Source organism: Myotis nattereri (assembly GCF_964212035.1).
Source record: "Myotis nattereri genome assembly, chromosome: Y".
Lineage (NCBI taxonomy): Eukaryota > Metazoa > Chordata > Mammalia > Chiroptera > Vespertilionidae > Myotis > Myotis nattereri.
This window is the reverse complement of record NC_138094.1, coordinates 20318379-20341717: the sequence shown is the minus strand read 5'-3', so window position 1 is coordinate 20341717 and position 23339 is coordinate 20318379. Positions and strand designations below refer to the sequence as shown.

At 45.9% G+C, this 23339-nt stretch overlaps 1 protein-coding gene across 1 annotated transcript in view; it reads right to left on the bottom strand.

The window, feature by feature from the left end:
* LOC308512369 (centriole and centriolar satellite protein OFD1-like) overlaps positions 1-8961 on the bottom strand; it is a gene marked incomplete at both ends in the record, with an annotated part of 61117 nt that extends 52156 nt beyond the window's left edge. The window contains 2 exon segments of the mRNA XM_081082138.1: positions 1051-1158; positions 8949-8961. Coding sequence (XP_080938264.1) covers positions 1051-1158; positions 8949-8961 — 121 coding nt within the window.
* Between the last annotated feature and the right edge of the window lie 14378 nt (positions 8962-23339).

The window sequence follows — 23339 nt, the reverse complement described above, 5'->3', positions numbered from 1 at the left end:
TGTAAAACTTTCAACTTTTTTGAATGCTGGAAAATTTCCATCATAAAAGTCAGGGGAAAAGAAAGCAAAACGTAGGTCAGAAAACAATGGCATCTTTTTCCAGTCTCCAAGTGCCAAAGAGTTCTTTTATGGTCTTTGGTGAAAGCTGAGTCACATGTTCAAAACACTGATCTTAAAATGAATCAGAGATTCTTAGTTTTAAGTCTTCCATTTTACAGAGGACACAGGTGCCCACACAGTGTAGGTGACTCCCAGAGGGCTTAGCAACTACACAATGGCATAACTGGGACAAAAGCCAGGTCTGCTATTTCTCTCATTCCAGTGCTCTCTGCAGCAGACCCGAAGCCCTCAAACCAAATGTGGATTAGAATCAAACATTAACAGAGTGCAAAACCCACACGAGAGTGCAATCTCAATCATGTAAACACCAGTGCCCACTAAAAAGTATGCACAGGAAAAAAAGACTGGCAGAATCAGATTAAGATATTTGAATTTATTGTCTAACAAGTTATTGCTTTTAATGAGTAAGGAGGAGCCAGGATTAATCACAGCATTTTAGCCACCTGTTTCCCTTCTGAGCATACGCCTAAAGGCAGGATGGTACTGTATGTAGAAAGGCTGTCCCATGGAAAAGGATCTGGATCATGGACCAGAAAACTTGGACTCCAGTATCACTTTTCCTTCATCTGGTGACCTTGGTTTCCTCAACTATAACATGAAGTGACGGGCCACTGACTTCTCTAGTTTTCCGCAATGCAAATAGTCTAGGATCTTCTCACGTTAATGGCTATACGATAAAGTTAGATGAGTCACAGGGAAGAGCCTCCCAGTTGAGGGGTTGACCCAACAAACAAGAACATGGGCCTTTGCATCCACCTGGTGATCACAGAGGGAGGGGCAGCACTGAAGATAGGACTGTGCTGACACAATGGGAAATGAGCACTCCACCTGCACACAGTTTAGGAACACACACAACATAGGAAAGCAGATCTTTTTCTTCATTCAAAAAGAAAATAGAAACCTGGAATCAGGAAAAAAGCCTGAAATTACCAAGAGAGTCTTTGCTAGGCAAAATTGCACTTGTCTGAGGGTCCATGTCACAAGTCTCTTTAGCCTGATGATATTCTGCCATTTCTTTTAAAAACTCCACGAGAAAACCTAAAAAACACAATGTACATAGTTTTGTCTCACAACTTTCATTCAACCATTACTCAGTCACTTTATAAATTTTGGATTTATGACATTATCCTGTTGTACGTTATGTATCTCTTAAGAATAATTTCTGAAGGAAGTCCTTCCCAAGCATGATACAAAAATCTAGAAGTGATAAAGAGAAATATTTAATAACATAAAAATTAAGAACTTATATATGGCATGAAATAAAGTCAAAAGACAAATGACACACTGGAAGAAAATATTTGCTATAATGAGGAGAAAGCACACTAACTTTCATAATATTAAAGAGATCTAATAAATCAGTAAGACAATTTAATGTCGATAAACAAAATCCTAAGAAAATGCAAGTTAATACTAAAACAAAGGGGTCCTATTTTCCCAATAAGACTGCTAAGATTAAAACTCTGATCATACGTGAAGTGCTGGCAAGAAAGCAGGGAAGTCGGCAGGTTCAATCACTCAGGAGGGAAATTTGTTAGTGTTTGTGTATTCAAAAAGACATGTGTTCTTTAACCTAGTCTTTTCACCTCTAGGAATTCACACAGCTACACTTCCACAGGGAAACAAAGAGTGTACACTGCACACCGCTTCTAATGGCAAAACCCAAACAATAAAACAACAAAATCTCAATCAACAGGTGCTTAATTAACTATGTTCTTCACGATTAATTCATTTAAATATATAATACTAGAGGCCCGGTGCACAAAATTCATGCACGGGGTAGGGGGAAAGAGTGGGGTAAGGGAGTGGGGAGGGAGGATCCCTCAGCCTGGCCTGCACCCTCTCCAAATCAGGACCCCTCGGGGAATGTCCAACTGCCAGGAATGGGTCTAAACCGGCAGTCCAATATCCATCTCCCAATCTGGAACCGCTGGCTCCTATCCGCTCACCTGCCTGCCAGATTGCCCCAACTGCTCTCCCCTGCTTGCCTGATTGCCCCTAATTGCCTCTGCCTCGGCCCTCACCAACATGGCTTTGTCCAGAAGGATGTCTGGAAGACATCCAGTCTGATTAGCGTATTACCCTTATATTAGTACTAGAGGCCCGGTGCACAAAAATTTCTGCACTCGGGGGAGGGGGGGAAGAGGGGATGCCTCAGCCCGGCCTGTGCCCTCTCGCAGTCTGGGACCCCTCGGGAAATAACAACCTGCTGGCTTAGGTCTGCTCCCGGGTGGCAGAGGGCAGGCCCAATCCCTAGGTGCAGTCCCTGGTCCTGCTCAGAACAGGGCCGATTGGGGGGTTGGGGCACCGCCTTCCGTCACACTCAAGGCAGGTCTGATGGGGAAGTTGCGGCGCCACCCCGTCACACACAGAGCCGGGACAATCAGGGGGTTTGGGCGCTGCCCACTGTCACGCACAGAGCAGGGCCCTAATCTGTGTGTGGCAGGGTAGAGCCATAACCTCCCCATTGGCCCTGCCCTGAGTGTGACAGTGGCAGCGCCCCAACCCCCACATGGGCCCTGCTCTGTGTGTGACGGGGTGGAGCCGCAACCTCTCCATCAGCCCTGCCCTGAGTGTGACAGGGGGCAGCACCCCAACCCCCCAATCGGCCCTACCCTGAGCGTTACTTAGGGTGGCATCACAACCCCCTGATCGGCCCTGCTCTGTGTATGATGGGGGGAGCTCCCCAAGCCCCCGATCGGCCCTGCTCTGTGCATGACAGGGGGGAGCTCCCTAACCCCCTGATGGGCCCTGCTCTGTGTGTTGACAGGGTACGGAGCCCCAACCCCCCTGATGGGCCCTGCTCTGAGCGTGACAGGGGGCAGTGCCCCAACCCCCCAATCGGCCCTACCCTGAGCGTGACTGGAGGTGGCATCACAACTTTCTGATCTGCCCTGCTCTGTGCATGACAGGGGGCGGCACCCCAACTCCCCTGTCTGCCCTGCTCTGAGCCCGACCAAGAGCTGCGGTGAAGGCATCTAGGGATTGGGCCTGCCCTCTGCCACCTGGGAGTGGGCCTAAGCCAGCAGGTCGTAATCTCCCGAGGGGTCCCAGACTGTGAGAGGACACAAGTGGGGCTGAGGGGCACCCCCCACCCCCGCCAGTGCACAAATTTTTGTGCATCCGGCCTCTAGTAACTATGTAATTGACTATTGCTCAGGCAAACTTAAATACAGCATATTTAAGTTTCAAGTTTTTCAAATACTAACACTGTTCAAGATTTCTTAAAACTTCTGAATAAGAAACTTTTGGACAACTACAGCTAATAGAAAGAGAATTAAAACATAGGGACAACATAAAGAGTGCACCCTAATGTTAATTATGGATTTTAGGTGACAATGATGCCACCATGTAGGCTCATTGACTGTAAAAATGTTGATCATGGGGAAGGCTGTGCATGAAGGAGGAGGAGACATACAGAAACTCTCCGTTCTGTTCAATTTTGCTATGAAGCTGCTCTAAAATATTAAGTCAATTTAAAAAATATATGGAAAGTTTGCTATATCTGCCTTTAAGATAAAATGTAACTAATATGTTCAAAGGCAATGGTGTAGGAATATAGTTAAAATAATTAAGAAGTGGTAAACATATGCTTTAATACTTGAGGATTAAAACAGGTTTCAAAAAAATTAATGTATTCTTTATTTCTCTTATCTAAAGAGCACATTTTAGAGATCTAGATTTACTGCCCTGTGTTGCCATCTTGAAATCCTGTGACATTAAGCAAATTACCCACTTCTGCAGACTCTGGTTTCTCATGTGGGACACAGGTATACCTGCCTATTAAGAGGGCGCTCCTGCCCTGGCTGGCTTGGCTCAGTGAATAGAGCGTTGGCCTGGGGACTGACGGGTCCGGGTTCGATTCCAGTCAAGGGCACATGCCCAAGTTGTGGGCTCAATCCACAGTGGGGGGGCATGCGGGAAGCAGCCAATCAATGATTCTCTCTCATCATTGATATTTCTCTCTCTCTCTCCCTCTCCCTTCCTCTCTGAAATCAATAAAAATATGTTTTAAAAAGAAGAGGGCACTCCCTTCCACTGAAATGGTGGAGGACTTCCACTCAATACAGGGTGCATCAATTCGTGAATGACCTGCTTTCTCAGTTGTGTCTAGCTCAATGACAAAAAAGAAAAAAACAAAAAAAAACAAATGGGAACAAACTTTCAGGTTTGCTGCACTAGGAATACACAGATTTGCCACACAAATTAGAATCGTTTCATTAGAATCGTTTTATTTAGGCCTGCTCCCGGGTGGCAGAGGGCAGGCCCAATCCCTAGGTGCAGTCCCTGGTCCGGCTCAGAGCAGGGCTGATTTGGGAGTTGGGGCGCCGCCCCCTGTCATGCACAAAGCAGGGTGGATTGGGAGGTTGTGATGCCACCCTCAGTCACGCTCAGGGTAGGGCTGATTGGGGGGTTGGGGCACCGCCCCCCGTCACACTCAAGGCAGGTCTGATGGGGGAGTTGTTTTAGATCCATGGCCAAAAGTTAGTACTACTCTGCTGCACACTTTGTCTTACTCTATGAGATAAGCAGCCCATGGATTCTGGCCAGAGAAGCTGTTCTCACCTGCTTCCAAGTGAATTGCTGGTTAGTCAGAACACATGAAGACTCTAACTATCTTCCCTATGAGTCCATTTCAGCAGTCTTTGATTCAGATAGCATGTGTAAGAGAAAATTCTGTTGCTTCCTCAACTCTCTGTGGATTGATGAAGAATATGAAAATAATATTGGAAGAAATATTGGGTGCTGGTTTCGATTCTGGTCAAGGGCACATGTCCAGGTTGCAGGACTCCACCTCCAGTTGAGGGTGTGCAGGAGGCAGCTGATCAATGATTCTCTCTCATCATTCATTTTTCTATCTCTCTCTCCCTCTCCCTTCCTCTCTGAAATCAATAAAAATATATTTTTAAAAATGCACTTCCATATATATTATTTACATCTCAAGACACTGTGAAATACAGTAATTTTCCCACATTTTACAAATATGAAAACTTAGGTTCAAAGTGGGTAATTTTCTTCAAGGTTATAATGTGTTAGTTTTCCTTTGAGTTTTAAGAAAACCTCTAAATTAACTGAACTACTGAATATTGTCCTAATCTACTTTGCATATAATCTGGAAACATATTAACTGAGCAGAGCTCAAGACTATGTTGCCTATATCCACGCAACGTATTCATATCAATACTATACAAGCAGGAAACAAATAGAGTTGCTATACCTCTATCTTCTATCCTACACCTGAAAAGAACAAGAGTATATAACTACAAGTTCAGAACAGTACTTATACATCAAAAATCCTATAGTACAAAAGACATTTATACTGAGAAGAATACACATGCTCTGCCAAAGAGCCTTAAAAAAAGTGCTTTGCCCTAACCCAGTGGTCAGCAAACTCATTAGTCAACAGAGCCAAATATCAACAGTACAACGATTGAAGTTTCTTTTGAGAGCCAAACTTTTTAAACTTAAACTATATAGGTAGGTACATTGTTATTAACGTAACTAGGGGCCCGGTGCACGAAATTCGTGCTCTGGGTGTGTGTGTGGGGGGAGAGTGTCCCTCAGCCCAGCCAGCTCCCTCTCACATACTGGGAGCCCTCAGGCGTTGACCCCTATTGCCCCCCGATCACTGGCTCTGGCCCCCGCCCAGGCCTGAGGCCTCTGGCCCAGGAATCATGCCTGGACAGGGGACCCCCATCTCCCTCTGATCGCTTGCTCCACCCCCCGCCCAGGCCTGACACCTCAGCCAGAGGAGTTGACCCTCATCACCCTCCGATCACAAATCACCGGATCGGCCCCTTGACCAGGCCTGAGGCCTCCGGCAGAGGTGTCAGGCCTCGGAAGGGGAACCCCAGCACCCCACGGTTGCAGGCTCCGCCCCTGCCCAGGCCTAATGCCTCTGGCCTAGGTGTCTGTCCCGGGCAGCGGGGACCTGCAGTGGCAGCGGGGGGCGCCGCGATCATGGGCTTCGCTTTAGGCCCAAGCAAGGGACCCCTAGCTCCCGGGACTACCAGCTTTGACCATGCCCAGCTCCCATCGCTGGCTCCACCCCTACTTCCTGCTATCACTGGCCAGGGCGGCAAAGGCGCCTGATTCTCCGATCATGGCTGGGAGGCAGGGCAAAGGGCTGCCCCTCAGCTCTTAGTTCCCCCGTGGGTTTCCGATCACTGTCAGTGGCAGGGGGCTTCTTCCTGCTTTCCCTTTCGCCTCCCTGCATTGTGCCTACATATGCAAGTTAGCCGCCATCTTGTTGACAGTTAATTTGCATATGGCCCTGATTAGCCAATAAAAACGGTATCGCCTTATGCCAATTACCATTGTTCTCTTTTATTAGTGTAGATTAGGATACTCCTAAGGCTTAGGAAGAGCCACACTCAAGGGGCCAAAGAGCCGCATGTGGCTCGCGAGCCACAGTTTGGCGACTACGGCCCTAACCGGTTTGGCTCAGTGGATAGAGCATCAGCCTGAGAACTGAAAGGTCCCAGGTTCGATTATGGTCAAGGGCATGTACCTGGGTAGGGGGTGTGCGGAAGGCAGCTCGTCGATGTTTCTCTCTTATCGATGTTTCTGACTCTCTACCCTTCTTCTTTCCTCTCTTTAAAAAATCAATAAAATGTATTTTTAAAAAAATGCTTATGGCCTTTTATTTTCCAGGACTAAAGGCCTGATGCAAGAAATTAGTGCATAGGTAGGGTGCCTAGGCCTGGCTGGCAATCACGGCTGATCAGGTTCCCTGCTTTCCTGCTCCCTCATACACCACCACCACGCGGTTCCCCCCTCCCCTGTTCCTGCTTCCCCCTTTCCTTGCTCCCTCAGTAACCCGCCAACACCAGCTCGCTGCCTGCAATTTTCTGTGCGACCCCCCGATGGTCAGCCCACATCATAGTGAGCAATCGAATTCCCGGTCTCCCGGGCTAACCTCCAAGGAAACACTTTGCATATTAGCCTTTTCTATATAGATAAAGTCATACAAGAATGTAAGAATGCCACGTAACCTAGGCAAAAATGAGAAATGCAACTGAAGGATGCACAGACCTGGTTATAACCTATTCAGCATTTATATTTCAGATATACTTCTGAAATATATGTAGTAATGAAAACACATTTAAACCAATTCTATTCCTGATGTTACTTTACATGTAAAGTGTATTAGTAAATTATTCTCTGCCAAGATTAAACATTCACCAGGGACTGCTACATAAATTACCCATACATCCAATCATGGGACACTTAAGTGGAGGGTTTCAAGGAACTTTTCGGGTCACAGGAAAATGCTCACTATACAACAGTGAACTAAGAATACACACACACACCACTGTGCCAATAATAGCTGAATCAGAAAAGACTCTCTTCCTCTATGTTTTTATGGGTTTTTCAGATAGGTATAAAGTGTTCTGTTTTGTTTTTTAAGTTACGAAAACAATGGGGGAGAAGGAAAAACTCAGTATTTCCCCTGATAAGTGTAAAATACACATCTAACTGTATATAGTAATGAAAACACATTTGAGGTAACCCTACTCCTTGCTGTTAATTCATACTAATACGTATGTGCTGCCCAAGTGAAACCTTCAGAGCTTTCATTATATTTTAAAGAAAAAAGCTGTCATTCTCCAGACTATTGTACTGTAAGCAGCACACAATGCTTATTATATTGTCTCAATATCCTTCATCCAAACATGACTATTACAAAACCACGTATTAATTCAAGAACCTACAAACCAGTTTCACAAAACTTGCCTTGTTGCTAAAATGTTTTCATTTTATACAGCTACTCGCTCCTACCTGAATGTCAGTCAATAAATCTATTTGAATATGAAGACTGGGCAAACTCTCAACCGTTTGAGAATGCTTTCCAGGATAACGAGTTCTACAAAACATAAAAGCGTCACTCCCCAATACCACCTGCATATCATATTATTTTTAAAACCAAGACCCAGTGGGTTTAAATGCGGACTCCCTGTCACCGCTTCCACTTGTAAAAGTTACAGAACAGATATGCCTCAAGCCGACACCTTGAGGGAGTCCAGGATACCTCGGCGCTTGAAGGTCTGGGACAGCTTTGTGCGTAGTTCGTCTTGACTCAACACGTCATATTTGGGGGGCACGGTGAGCTGGAAGAGAAGATGCCAACGGTTACCAGGCAGGCAGCGGGCACGGGAATTTCTGAAGACGGAACAGTGGCTGACCTGCGGGAAAGCGGGAAAGCACGAAAGCCCAGCGGGGACGGCGCTTGCACGACAACAAGCAAGAAGGTTCGCCTCCTCACCCGAGCACCGGGTTGGTGCTTTAACGGAAACAAACAAGATGCTACATCTCCTCACGTGTGCTCCCGGTACTTTTTCCTCACCTGTCCTCAGAGCCCAACCGCGGGCCGGGAATCAAGAGGAACGGGTATACCTCAAGGCTCTCCCGCCCACTCGAACTAGGAAATGGCGGATAAACACATTTCCTCCCCTCGGCTTGCCACGGGTGAGCGGGGTTGTGTACCGGGCGCGACTCTCACCAGCGGCTGGAGAGTAGAGATACGGAGCGAGGCTGTGAAACCCGCGGCCCTGGAAGTGGAGGCACCTCGCGGCGGGTGGGGGCCTCACAGCCGATCCCGCCCTCTCCCCGAGACCCAGCCAGCCCAGCACGGGAATCCAGGAATCCGGGAATCTGGGAACCCAGAGCTTTACAGCCAAGTCAATGCCAACAACCGCCTGAAGCTCCGCCCACTTCTCGCGAGAGCTTGGCCTCCGAGTCCCGCGAGGACCCCTGGGCTAGAGCAGGGATTGGAGGAGAAGCCATGTGCTCTGCACCACATCCGGGGCCTGCGGGATCTGGGTGTTAACCCTGTGTCTTCATCCTGTTGGGCCTAGGGCGCTGGACCCAACCTGGCTATCCCCTGGCCAGCTGGTCCCATCACAGCCCAGGCATTGCACCCAGCGAGCTCCGCCAGCTCGGGCTTTGCTTATTTTGCCTTTCATTAAGTCACGCAGTAACCGGGGCACTGTTTCCTTTTGGGACCCGAAAACCCTTTGTAGGGGGCTCCGTCTTGTGCACCGCCGGGTGATTTAGCAGCATCCCTGGCCTCTCTGCCCACTAAATGCAGCGCCTCTTACCAGTTCTGACCTTACTGAATGTCTCAGACATTGCCTGATGTTCTTGGAGAGGCAAAAGTCACTGGTTGAAAATCAGTGAGCTAAACTTTAAGTATCTACCTTTTTATCGTTTTTTGGTTTTTGGTTTTCTTTGTACCTCTCCCAAGGAGTAAGGACATATTTTCCATTGATTTTAGAGACTGGAAGGAAGGGAGGGTAGCAGAGGGGGGGGGGAGTCAGAAAAACACCAATGTGAAAGAGGCATCTATAGGTTGCCTCCTGCAGCACCCCCATTCCACTCCACTGTGGGCTTGGACTTGCAACCCAGGTATGTGCCCTTGGCCAGGAATCCAATAGGTGACTCTGCTGCTCAGGTTGATGCTCTAACCACCGAGCAACACAGGCCATGGCAAGTACCCACTCTTGTGCATACCAAGGAAGATAAAGGTAAGCTGGCTTACCAAGATGCTGTGGGTGAAAGGGGCCACATGGTAACCTGACAAGCTCAGGGAAGGCCTGTATGATGGTCTTGCAAACTCAAAGACCTGAAGTAACCACAAAGGACGATCGGAAATTAAACTTTAACCAAAAGCAGTAATAGTGGGTAGTTACATTCTAGGACAGTATCTTCACTGAGCCTATCTGTCTTTTTGCATCTATAATAACACTAGAGGCCTGGTGCATGAATTTGTGCACATTGAAAGGAAATTAATTAGAAGAAATATTTTAATATCCCTGTTCACCCTTTCTCAATAATAGAAGTGTCAACCAAATTCATGATCGACAATGACAGATTGAAATGCATGTGATTGCTGCCAATGAGAGCTTTATATGTATCACCCATGTGCGAGTCAACTTACCCTTTTATAGATATAAAACAAACTTGTTAATTAGAGCTGCTTTCTGATTTAGCTAAACTTTTTCCAGCCCAGTGAAGCACTCCAACTTCTTTTTCAGGTAATTGTCAGCAACACAGCAGTAAATATCAACACAAAGAAGCACATTATTATTGTAGATCACGCAGGGAGAACAAAGGGTAAAATATTTAATTTGCAGCAGTGTTTGACTATATTTTGTGCAGTGAAAAATCCTGAAGTCATTTTTAAGGTCCACCATTTCTTTTCTTTATTTCTTTTTGAGCGGGGGAAGGGGGGGTTGGGGGGGGGGCGGGGGGGGGCCCACCATTTCTCAATTCTTTTCAGTTGGGTCAAGTTTCTAAACTTTCTAAATCTTCATTTTCTGTTTAATGAAAAGAAAATAGGATTCTACCAAGTCTCCGATCTACCTACTCCAGGACTTGTGTGAGGATCAAATGAGATGAGGCACAGGAAAACACTTCACAGACATTTGGTTAACTGTGAATGTTTCTACCTGGCTATAAAGCAAATTGTGTTCCTGGGCTGAAGAAACTTCTAGGAGGCTAGTCGCTAGGGAGAGGAAGCTGGGCATTGCGACATAACGTATTACCCTGACGGCAGGACACTTAGCATATTAGTCTTTTATATAGATAGACTAGTAGCCCGGTGCACAAAAATTTGTGCACTCGGGGGTGAGGGTGAGGGGTGGGGTCAGACCCCTCAGCCCGACCTGCGCCTTCTGTCATGTTCCTGGACCCCAGCCACTCCTGGCCTAGGCAGAGGCCTACAGGCTTGGGGCAGCCTGGCTCCCGAGGCCCCATTGTATCAAGAGAACAAAGTCGGCATTAGTTACTGCTCTCACTGAACCCAGTACACTGCATCTGTGCGTACAACTGCCTTGTTCATGTGCCTGCTTCGCCCTACTGAATTACTAACATCTTGAGGACATTGCTCTGTCTTATCCTGCTTCAACTTCAGTGCCTGGCCTGGTGCCAGGGACCTGAGAGGGTTTGCTGAGTGAGTGAGTGAGTGAATAATGGGTGAGTGAATGAGTGAATGAATGAGCGAGTAAGTGAATGAGCAAGCAGCTACGAGGCGGGAACTTCTGCCGCATTGCCATGACAATGCGGCAGAAGTTCCCGCCCTGCTCCCAGCTGCCTGCTGCAAACCCCGGGAAGTTCCCGCCCTGCTCCCAGCGGCCGCACACCCCTCTCCCAGCTGCATAGTTCATGCAGGGCAAAGGCGGCCCAGGTTCCCCCCCTTTGCCCTGCCACCCGGCTTTTGCCTGCTGCCTGGGTTTCCGATCACTGTCAGCGTCAGGCAGCTTCCTCTGTCCTTCCCCTTTCGCCTCCCATCATTGTGCCTATGTATGCAAATTAACCGCCATCTTTGTTGGCAGTTAATTTGCATCTCGCCCTGATTAGCCAATGGGAAGCATAGCGGAGGTACGGTTCATTACCCTTTTGTCTTTTATTAGCTAGGATACCCTTGAAATATCTGGGTAACTTGTAACTTCCCTTTTTCTGGGCCCCTTGTGGCACAACCTAATGTGCTTGGGCTCCCGGACTGTTACCACTAATTCCTTCATTGTTCTCATGTTAATTGTTGACTGTTGGCTATCCTACACCCTTCTAAGTATGTGTCTATCATTTTATTTTTTTATCCAGTCCCACAGGTTCTCTCCCTCACCCCCAAGACCCCTTTGGTTTCTCCCGCCTCTCTAATCTATCACCAATGAATTTCTTGTAACCTACCTATGTCTCCTCCTTTGGTTGTAATGTATAAAAATAGAAGAAAACCCACCACTCTCCAGAGCACTTTCCCAATCCGTTGAGGTACTGCTTCCAGGCACTTGTCGACAGTTTGCTCAAATAAACACAAAATTCTTTACAGGTTTGAATGTTTCTTATGTTAACACGGTAATAAAAACATAGCCAGAGAATGGTATAAGAACTAAGATGCACTGAAGCCTTGTGGGTGTTGTTCAGTGGTTAGAGAATTGCAGCATACCCAAGGGTCCTGGGTTCAATTCCCAGTCAGAGGTACCTACTTTGGGTGCAGTTTGCTCCTCTACTCCCCTAATCCCCAGATTGGGATAATGTGGGAGGCAACCAGTTGATGTCTCTCTCTCTGCCCTCACTCCCTCCTTTCTACTCTCAGAATCTTTCTCAGCACCAGGTCCTGGGAGTCACTACCAGTTGATTAGAACTGGCTCAGGAAAGGAAACCCATTTGCCATTCCTAGTCCACTCCCTTTTCCATTATGCAGCATATCCTCTTTACAGATGAGATGAAAAACAAAATAAAACAGTTTAAACATCCCCAGTTCCTTCACTAGCTTTTGTGCAGAATATTCCCTAGGCTAGATCCCACCCTTCTCCCAACACACAGTTCAGTTATTGATTCTTTTAAAATGTGATTCCCAGAACTGAGTATGGTCCCCAGGATGATATTATTTGTGAAGAGGACATTGTCTTCTCTTAATGCAACTTAGAATTGCATTAGCTTTTTGGGACCACTGTTTCAGACTGCTGCCTCTTGTTGAGCTTGCAATAAACGAAAATGTGTTTTTGTAGATGCACTGGTCTTAAACTAGGTTATCCTGTTGTGCAGGTTTTTTGTTTTTTTTTTAAAGCCCTAGTACGAGACTTTATTTTGCATCCTATTAAATTCTACTTTGTTAATTTCCCACCTAATTCTGCTAGTAGGGGAGATATTTTTGAATCTTGACTTTTGCCATATAATAAATTTGTGGTCTTTAGCATGTTATCTTTGTTTTTTTCTGTTTGTTTATATTTTTACTAGTGGCCCGGTGCATGAAATTCATGCACGGGGGACAGTGTGTTCCTCAGCCTGGCCTGCACCCTCTCCAATTTGGGACCCCTCGAAGGATGTCCTACTGCCAGTTTACAGCAGTCACACATCCCTCTCGCAATCTGGGACTGCTGGCTCCTAACCGCTCACCTGCCTGCCTGCCTGCCTCATTGCCTCTAACCACTCTGCCTGCCGGCCTGCTCGACCCCAGCTGACCTCCCCCCGCCCCCCACTGCTGGCCTGCTTGCACCCACATGCCCCCCCCACCCCCACGAGCCTGATCACCACAAACTTCCGCCCCTGCTGGCCTGCTTGTCCCTCCCTTCCCTCCCCACTGGCCTGCTCATCCCCAACTGTCCCCCTGCTGGCCTGCTCACTCCAAACTGGCCCCCACCCCCGCTATCCTGATCACCTCCAACTGCCCCCCACTGATGGCCTTCTTGCCCCCAACTGGCCCCTCTGCTGATCTGCTTACCCCCAAACAGCACCGCCCCCCACCAGCCTGATCACCCACAACTGCCCTCCCCTCTTGGCCTCTAACCGCCTCTACCTTGGCCCCACCACCATGGCTTTGTCCAGAAGAACATCTGGAAGGTCTCCTGGAAGGTCTCCCAGTCTAATTAGCATATTGCTCTTTTCTTAGTATAGATATATTTGTCTGTAAATATGATTATGATTGCAGATATGAGTAGGACCAGGTAAGGTTTTATAGAATGGGCCTTTTATTACAGATGGTTTGCCAGGTATGCATTTTTTCTAAAGAAGTAAAAATTACTTTAGAAAATGTTTCAGGAAGACTTTGAGAAATTTACAGTATCTGCTTTTCTTCCAAGAAAGTTGTCACTTTTATGCCAGAGTGAGAATTATTTGTATGCTTTGTATGTCAGCATTGGGCCACTGTGGCTGGGGGGCACTTAGCTTGACTTGAGAGTAATTGTCTTGCTCACTGGCTGGGAGGGAGGGTGTGTGGCAGAGGAGATATATACTGGGTTCTGGATTACTCATAGATTGCTGATTTTCTGGATTGATTGTGCAAGCCCCTCCTTTTATTCATGTCCACCTTCTGTTGACAGACATCTACCCTGGGAGAGAAATTAGATGAAACTCTCTTTCTTGTCATTGTAAAAAGCATTTGATTTCCTAAGGTGTGATAAGGCCACCCAGCCATCCTCAGTCAAGGTACACATTTTCATGGAGGATGTTCCCACTCTTGAATAAAGTAAAACAATTATTTTTTCTTTTAATTTAAACTTTCTTCTATAACTGTTTTCTTGCTACTTAAAAGCTAGTTGTTGTTTTTTTTTAAAACTGCTTTCAAAGCTTTTCAAGCTGTATATGTCCTTGGAATGAATTTATAAATAAGAATTGAGCCCGGCCAGTGTGACTCAGTGGGTTAACATCAACCTATGAACCAGGAAGTCACAGTTTGATTCCAGGTCAGGCCACATGTCTAGGTTTTGGCCTGATCCCTAGTACGGGGTGTGTAGGAGGCAGCCGACCAGCGATTCTCTCTCATCATTGATGTTTTTATCTCCCTCCCTCTCCCTTCCTCTCTGAATCAGTAAGAATATATTTTAAAGAGAAAGAGAGAGAGAGAGAGAGAGAGAGAGAGAGAGAGAGAGGAGTATATATGTTTATAAATAAAAAAAAACATGTATTTGATGCTCTTAGAAAGTCTTATTTTCTTTCATTAAAACTGTGCAGTATAGGGAACTCCATAGATTCTCTTAATTTGAAGAAAGTTAGAGGGAAAGGTACTAATTCAGAGTTCCATGGGAAAATGTGTCACTTATATCCTGGGGAAGGCATCACTGGATGTGGAGGATGGGCCGTATTTCCAAGTGAGGTCCTAAGTCCTGCTTGCAACTCCCAGCCAGGTTAGAATGTGCCTTCTTTAATCAGGACAAAACAATCACAGTGAGCAGAACATGACTAATGTTTTTTATAATTAACTAGAGGTCTGGTGCACGAAATTTGGGCACTCAGGGGTGAGGGGTCCCTCAGCCTGGCCTGCACCTGCTCACAGTCCGGGAGCCCTTGGGGAGTGGACCTAAACCATCAGTCAGACATCCTTAGCACTGCCATGGAGTCAGGAGAGGCTCCCGCCACTGCCACTGCACTTGCCAGCCATGAGCCCGGCTTCTGGCCAAGCAGTGCTCCCTCTGTGGGAGTGCACTGACCCCCAGAGAGCAGCTCCTGCATTGAGCATTTGCTCCCTGGGGTCAGTGCATGTCATAGCAACTTGTTGTTCCACCTTTTCGTTGATTTGCATATTAACCTTTTATTATATAGGGTAGCTAGTCTTGAATGTTCTATTTCTGCCCCTAACAAAGTCACCCTAGCTACTCGAGACAGATGCTATCTTCCCCACAGGAGCCAGTCAGGGCTCCCCTACCTTTAGGCAACAGGCCCTGTCCCTTGTAATGAGGATTGCTTTATGTAAGGACCTTAACAACTTCAGCCGGTTCTCAAAAAGGTGGTGATAATTGTTCAAACACAGACTTCAGCTCTCAGGCCTGAGACCACCCCTTTCCTCCATGCCCTCAAAGGTCCTCAACTGAGTTAGTCAATCCCACCCTGCCTTTCATGCCAGCATTACCTCTGCCCTAATCTCAGGGTCATCTTATACTGTCTAAATTACAGTCCCCTCCTTGCAGCTGCATTCTGCAAACATTGAGCACTTATTATATCCTGGTCTCAGTGTTAGGGAATCAGGCTGGAAAAAAACACAACGCTGTTCTTTTCCATACTCTTTCTCCATATTGCTGTAAGTAGCTGCACGTTGATGCAGCATTGTGCTCAGACCAACCTTTCTGACAAAGTTTTACAATCCATGTGCCATAGTAAATGAACTCCCTCTATCCTCACTTTCTTTTACCTTTTTGCTGACACTTCTTTAAATATTTTTTCCTCATGCCTGCAAGGCTTTTTTTAAGCTTTGACATGTGTGTTAGTTATCTACTGCTGCCGTAAAAAAATTATCACAAATTTAGTGGCCTGAAACAATGCAAATGTGTTACAGTTATTAGCACAGAAGTCTGGTGTGGGGCTCACCAGGCTGCAATCCAGGTATCAGGAGGCTGCATTCTCTTCTGGAGGCTCTTGGGGAGACTTTCTTTCTAGCTTCTGGAGACCACCCATATTCTGTGACTGGTGACCGCTTCCTTCATCATTAAAAGCCAGGAATATTGCATCTTGTGACTCTACTGAAGTCACATCTCCCCCTGATTTCCTCTCATACCTCCCTCCGCAACTTTGAAAGCCCCTTATACTTGAACTAGAGGCCCAGTGCACAAAAATTTGTGCACTGGGGGGGTGGCTGGTCCCTCAGCCTGGCTTGTGCCCTCTCACAGTCTGGGACCCCTTGGGAGATAATGACCTGCAGGCTTAGGCCTGCTCCCGGGTGGCAGAGGGCAGGCCCAATCCCTAGGTGCAGCCCCTGGTCGGGCTCAGAGCAAGGCTGATTGGGGAGTTGGGGCACCCCACCCTGTCATGCACAGAGCAGGGTGGATTGCGAGGTTGCCATACCACCCTCAGTCGTGCTCAGGGTATGGCCGATTGGGGGGGTTGGGGCACCGCCCCCTGTCACACTCAAGGCAGCGTCGACGGGGAGGTTGCGGAGTCACCCCATGTCTCGCACAGAGCAGGGCCCATCAGGGGTTTGGAAAGCTCCCCCCTGTCATGCACAGAACAGGGCCAATCAGGGGTTTGAGGAGCTCCCCGCTGTCACTCACAGAGTAGGGCCAATAGGGGAGTTGGGGCACCGCCCCCTGTCACACACAGAGCAGGGCGGATTAGGGGGTTGGGGCACCACATCCTGTCACACTCATGGCAGAGTCAATGGGGAAGTTATGGCTCTACCCCATCACACACAGAGAAGGGGGGTTGGAGTGCTGCACCCCACACAGAGGGGCTCCATATGGGGCTCCATACCCTGTCACACACAGAGCAGGGCCAATCAGGGGGTTGGGGCACCGCACCATGTCACACACAGAGCCGCAGGGCGATCAGGGGGTTGGGGAGCTCCCCCCTATCAGGCACAGAGCAGGGTTGATCAGGGGGTTGGGGCGCCTTCCACTGTCATGAACAGAGCAGGGCAGATAGGGAGGTTGTGGCCATGCCCCCTGTCACACAAAGAGCTGCTGGGTGATCAGGGGGTTTGGGCGCTCTGCCCTGTCACGCTGATCCCAGTGCTGGGAGGCATATTACCCTTTTGCTATATAGGATATAGAGGCCTGGTGCATGGGTGGGGGCCGGCTGGTTTGCCCTGAAGGCTGTCCTGGATCAGGGTGGGGATCCCCACTGGGGTGCCTGGCCAGCCTGGGTGAAGGGATGATGGCTGTTTGCAGCTGGTCACACACCCTTCAGGGTGGGGGTCCCCACTGGGGTTCCTGGCCAGTCTGGGTGAGGGGCTGAGGGTTGTGTTCAGGCTGGCGGGTGACTGAAGCTCCCAACCGCTCCTTTTTGTTTTATACTGGGCCAGCTTTTGCTCTGATGTAGCATACTATTCCACTATGTAGATATACCAGGGCTTTTTAACCCACTCATCTGCTGACCAGCACTTAGGCTGTTTCCAAATCTTAGCTATTGTAAATTGTGCTGCAGTGAACATAGAGGAGCATGCATCCTTTCAGATTGGTAATTCTAGGTTCCTGGGATATATTCCTAGAAGTGGGATCACTGGGTCAAATGGGAGTTCCGTTTTTAGTTTTTTGAGGAAACTCCATACTCTTCTCCATAGTGGCTGCGCCAGTCTGCATTCCCACCACCAGTGAAGGAGGGTTCCTTTTTCTCGCCATCCTCACCAGCACTTGCCCTTTGTTGATGATAGCCATTCTGACAGCTGTTAGGTGGTATCTCATTGTCCTTTTGATTTGTATCTCTCAGATGATTAGTGACTCTCAGCATGTTTTCATGTGTCCCTTGGCCTTCCTTTTGTCCTCTCTGGAAAAGTATCTATTTAGGTCCGTTGCCCATTTTTGTGATTGGGTTGTTTATCTTCCTTTTGTTAAGTAGTATGTGTTCCCTATAAATGTTGAGGATGAAACCCTTATCAGAGAGAACATTGGCAAATATGTTCTCCCATGCAATGGGCTTTGTTGTTGCCTTGTTGATGGTTTCTTTTGCTATGAAGAAGCTTTTTATTTTGATGTCTTTCCATTTGTTCATTTTAACTTTATTTTCCATTGCCCCAGGAGCTGTGTCTGTGAAGATATTGCTTCCGCATATATCTGAGACTCTGCTGCCTATGGATTCCTCTACTATTTTTATGGTTTCCAGCTTTATGTTCAAGTTATTTATCCATTTTGAGCTTATTTTTATGCATGGTGTCAGCTGGTGGCCTAGTTTCATTTTTGCATTTGTCTGACCAAATTTCCCAGCACCATTTATTGAAGAGACTGTCTTATCCCCATTGTATGTTTTTGCTTCCTTTGTCAAATATTAATTGAGCTTGGTGGTTTGAATTGGTTTCTGGGTTCTCTATTCAATTCCATTGGCCTATGTGTCTATTCTTGTGCCAGTGTCAGGCAGTTTTGAACACAGTAGCTTTGTAATACAGCTTGATATCTGGTATTGAGATCCCTCCTACTTTGTTATTCTTACTCAAGATTGCTGCCACTATTCGTGATCTTTTTTTTTTTTTTATTCCAGATGGATTTTTGGAGAGTTGCTTCTAGGTCTGTGAAATATGCTGTTGGTATTTTAATGCGGAGTGCATTGAATGTATAGATTGCTTTGGGTAGTATAGCCATTTTAATGATGTTGTTTCTACCAATCCATGAACAAGGTATGTTCTTCCATCTCTTTATGTCTTCCTCTACCTCTTTTTTCAACATCTTCTAGTTTTCTGAGTGGAGGTCTTTTACCTCCTTAGCTAAGTTTATTCCTAGTTATCTTAATTTTTTTGGTGGGATGATGAATGGGATTCTTTTTTTAATCTCCTTTTCTGTAAGTTCACTATTGGTGTATAAAAATTCCATATATTTCTTGGCGTTAATTTTGTACTCTGCTACATTGCCGAATTCATTTATTAAGTTTACTAAATTTTTGAAGGACTGTTTGTGGTTTTCTATGTACAGTATCATGTCATCTTCAAATAATGACAATTTACTTCTTCTTTTCCAATTTGGGAACCATTTCTTTCCTTTTCTTGTGTGATCACTGTGACTAGGACTTCCAGTACTGTGTTGAACAGGAGTGGTGAAAATGGGTGTCCCTCTCTTTTTCCTGTTCTAGAGGGAAATGGTTTTAGTTTTTGCCCATTGAGTATGATGTTGGCTGTAGGTTTGTCATATAAGGCTTTTATTATGTGGAAGTATGATTCTTCTATTCCTACTTTGCTGAGTGTTTTTATCAGAAAAGGCTGTTGCACTTGGTCAAATGCTTTTTCTGCACCAGATGATATGATTGTGTGGTTTTTCTCTCTCAATTTGTTTATGTGATGTTTCATGTGCATTGATTTGTGGATATTGTACCATCCTTGAATCCCTGGAATAAATCCACTTGGTGATGGTGTATGATCTTTCTAATGTAATGTTGTATCCGGGTTGTAGAATTTAGGTGAGGATTGCAGCATCAATGTTCATCTGGAATATTGGCCTGTAAGTCACTTTCTTTGTGGTGTCTTTTTCTGGTTTTGGGATTATGGTAATGCTGGCTTCATGAAAAGAGCTCGGAAGTATGCCGTCCTCTTGAATTATTTGAAATAGTGTGAAAAAGATTGCTTTTAGTTTTTCTTTCAATGTTTGGAAAAACTCCCTTGTGAAGCCATCTGGTCCAGGGATTTTGTTTTTCGGTTGCTTTTTGATTACTGTTTCAATTTTATCAGTAGTTATTGGCCTGTTCAGGTTTTTTGCTTCTTTCTGATTGAGTATTGGAAGCTTGTATTTGTCTAGAAATGTGTCCATTTTGTCCAGGTTTTCCATTTGTAGGAGTAGAGTTCTTATAGTTTTTACAATCCTTTGTATATCTGCCGGGTTATTTGTTACTTCAACTCTTCCATTTCTGATTTTGTTTATTTGGGTCCCCTTTCTTAGTTTCTTGGTGAGCCTCCCTAGAGGTTCATCATTTTTTTTTTCTTTTTTTCAAAGAACCAGCTCTTGCTTTCATGATCTTTTGTATTATTTTTTTGGTCTCTATGGCTTTTATTTCTGCTCTGATCTTTATTATCTCTTTCTTTTTTGGTAATATGGGCTTTTATTGTTGCACTCTTTCTAATTATTTAAGTTGAAGATTACTTAATTTATTACCATTTTTTTCCTGTTTTCTAAGGTAGGCCTACAGAGTTGTGACCTTCCCTCGCAGGACTGCTTTCATTGTGTCCCATAGATTTTAGGATTGTGTGTTTTCATTGTCATTTGTTTCCAGGATGCTTTTCATTTCTTCTCTGATCTCTTTGGTAACCCAACTATAGTTTAATAGCATGCTATTTAGCCTCCAAGTGTTTGATTTTTTTCATTGTTTTTATTGCACTTGATTTCTAGTTTTATGCCATTGTGACCTGAGAAGATGCTTATTACGTTTTCTATCCTCCTGAATTTGAAGAGACTTTGCCTGTGTCCTAATATGTGGCCTATCTTTGAAAATGTCCCGTGTGCACTGGAGAAGAATGTATATTTGGTAGCTTTGGGATGAAATGTTCTGGAGATGTCAAGTCCATCTGAACTGGAGAGTCATTTAGGATTGCTGTTTGTTTGGAGGTTTTTTGTTTAGAGGATTTATCCAGTGGTGTCAGTGAGATATTGAAGTACCCTACATTGATACTATTGCTATCTATCTATCCCTTGATACCTTCCAGAAGTTGTTTTTTGTATTTGGGCACTCCTGTACTGGGTGCATATATGTTTACCAGAGTTATATCCTCTTGTTGATTTGCTCCTTTTAGTATTGTGTAGTGGCCTTCCTTATCCCTTGCTATGACCTTCATTAGAGTTCTATTTTGTTCAGATATAAGCATTGCCACCCCAGCTTTTTTCTCATTTCCATTTGTTGAAAATTTATTTTTCCCTCTTTCACTATCTGTGTGAATCCTTTGCTCTGAGGTGAGTCGCTTGCATACTGCAAAATATGGGTTTTGTTTCCTTATCCATTCAGCTGCCTCATGTCTTGATTGGAGCACTGAATCCATTTACCTTTAATGTTATTATTGTAAGTACTTGTTTGTCATATTTATTCTTAATGTGTGTGCTTCTCCTTGCCTTTCTGTTTCTTCTTTTTACTTCCATCCCTCTAGCATTTCTTGCATTGCTGACTTGGTGGTAATAAACACTCATAGCCCTTTTTTGTCTGTAAATTTCCTTATTAGTTCTTCAATTTTGAATTATAGCCTTGCTGGGTATGGATTCAGCCCCTTGTTTTACATCACTTTGTATATTTCATTCCATTCCCTTCAGGCCTGGTGTGTTTCTGTTGAGAAATCTGTTGATATTCTAATGGGAGATGCCTTGTAGGTAACTTTCTGTCTCTGTCTGTCAACCTTTATGATTCTTACTTTTGCATTGATGTTTAATTATGATGTGGCTTGGTGTTGGTCTTTTTGGGTTCATCTTATTTGTGACTCTGTGTGGTTCTTGGACTTGCATAGTTATTTTCTGGCCTGTATCAGGGAAGTTTTCTGTCGTTATTTCTTCCAACATGTTTTCCCCTCCCCCATCTGACTGGAAGAACTGGCTGGGTCTATAGACCAAGACTGAGCACAGACCTGCTGAGAACCTGGATTGCGGTGAGTGATGGTCACCTAAATGTACACTCCCGCTGTCTGCCCATGACCCTGATCATGTCTACCGCTGCCACACATAGAGTGGCATGTTCCCATTCTCCGGTGACTTCTCTAGGCACACTCCCATCAGGCTGGCCCAGGTGATGGACATGGGAGCCTTACATCAGGAACCAGTGCCTTGTTCTTGTGTCACCGTCCCATGACCCACTCAGAGATACGAGTGCAGGCGACTGATTCAGGCCTCAGATACTGAACATGGAGAAGGAAGTCAATTGATGGCCCCTGCCAAGGTCTCTTGCCTGGAGAGAGAAGTAATGAGACTTGGAAAGTGGAATGCTTCTGTAATTTCTTAAATTCTGCCAAACATGAGGAATTACTTTTACTCATCATCTTGACTCAGAATCCAGCTTCAGGTTCACAATGGCCAGCTATCAGACAAGTGTAAATGAGCAACATGGTTGTGACCAAAAAAAGGATGGAGAGGTCCCAGGGCAAGCCATGAGGCCAAAGAGCTTCACACTAAAGGAACTCTCCCAGAGACGGGTGCCCACGTAGGCAGCAGGAAGGATGGGACCTTGGAAGCTTATCCAAAACTAGTAAGCAATGTGACAGTTCACCAGGGCATGGAAAAGACTCTCACTCTGTGTGGAAAGTTGTATGAGCAGAAGACCCTCAAGCCATGTTTAAACTACTCTTGAAATAGTTTGCAAAGGCGCATGTCAGTGTTTAATTCTCAAATATTTAAAATCACAGAGTGCTAACTAGTGATTTTACTACTTTATTTATTTACATGTATGGTATGTTTATAACAGTTTTTTAATGTTGTGCCATAACTCTGTAATAGCCATTGAAAAATAACAACTTTTCCTATGGTTATTTGGATTGCTGGGCAGGGTATTAGCTGGAGGTACTATTCTATGTGCGTTGCTCTACAGTGCAAAGCAAGACTAGTCTGTGATTTACTCATTTTGCATTTCATTTGTTTTGTTTGTTTGTTGGTCTCCTCAATCTAGTGAGGGTTCATGGCTCAGAGATACCCTGAGGAAGATCATGAACGTCTCATGAGGTGTCCGAGCTGATCACCCAGAATAGCAGTGGATGTACCCTTAGGCACTCAGTAAATTTTTTGGAGTAAATCAAGGATTGAAGAGCGAGGAGAGGTGTCTGGCTTTGGCAGGTGAGGATCAGCTGACCCGTGGACATCCCTGAGAAGATGTCCACTCTGTGCCAGTGCCTCCTGCCAGCCCTCACATAGGGCATAGAGGGATTTCCTGTCAAGTATGGATACAGAACTTTTGTGGCCATGAGTCTTATGGAACCGTCTCCAGGGGAACAATCAGCAGTGGAATGGGCTGTACAGCCTATAGCATCTGGTTTTCCTCTCAGCCACAATAGTCTTCCTCTGGCTTCGAGTTGGAGATTTAGGGTCAGTGGATGACAGGGATGCAGTAGCAGGAACCATTCTCTCCTTCTCTGGTCAGAAGCATAATTCTTACCATCTGATGAGGCAGAAGTGCAATCTTCACCAGAAGCATCCCTCTGCAGGCCTGAATGCCATGGTCGGGCCCTCCCTTTCCCTCTCGACCTCTCGTCTTCTTTGTGTCCAGGATCGGTGTGTGCCATTCTCCCCACCTTGCCCTGCACTCTATATTGGAATGACCCAGTGCCTTTGGGGTTGGGATCTGGGAATGTCACTGGCACTTCATCTACGCCAGGCCAACCCTGCACCCCAACCCCTCCCCAACACCACCGC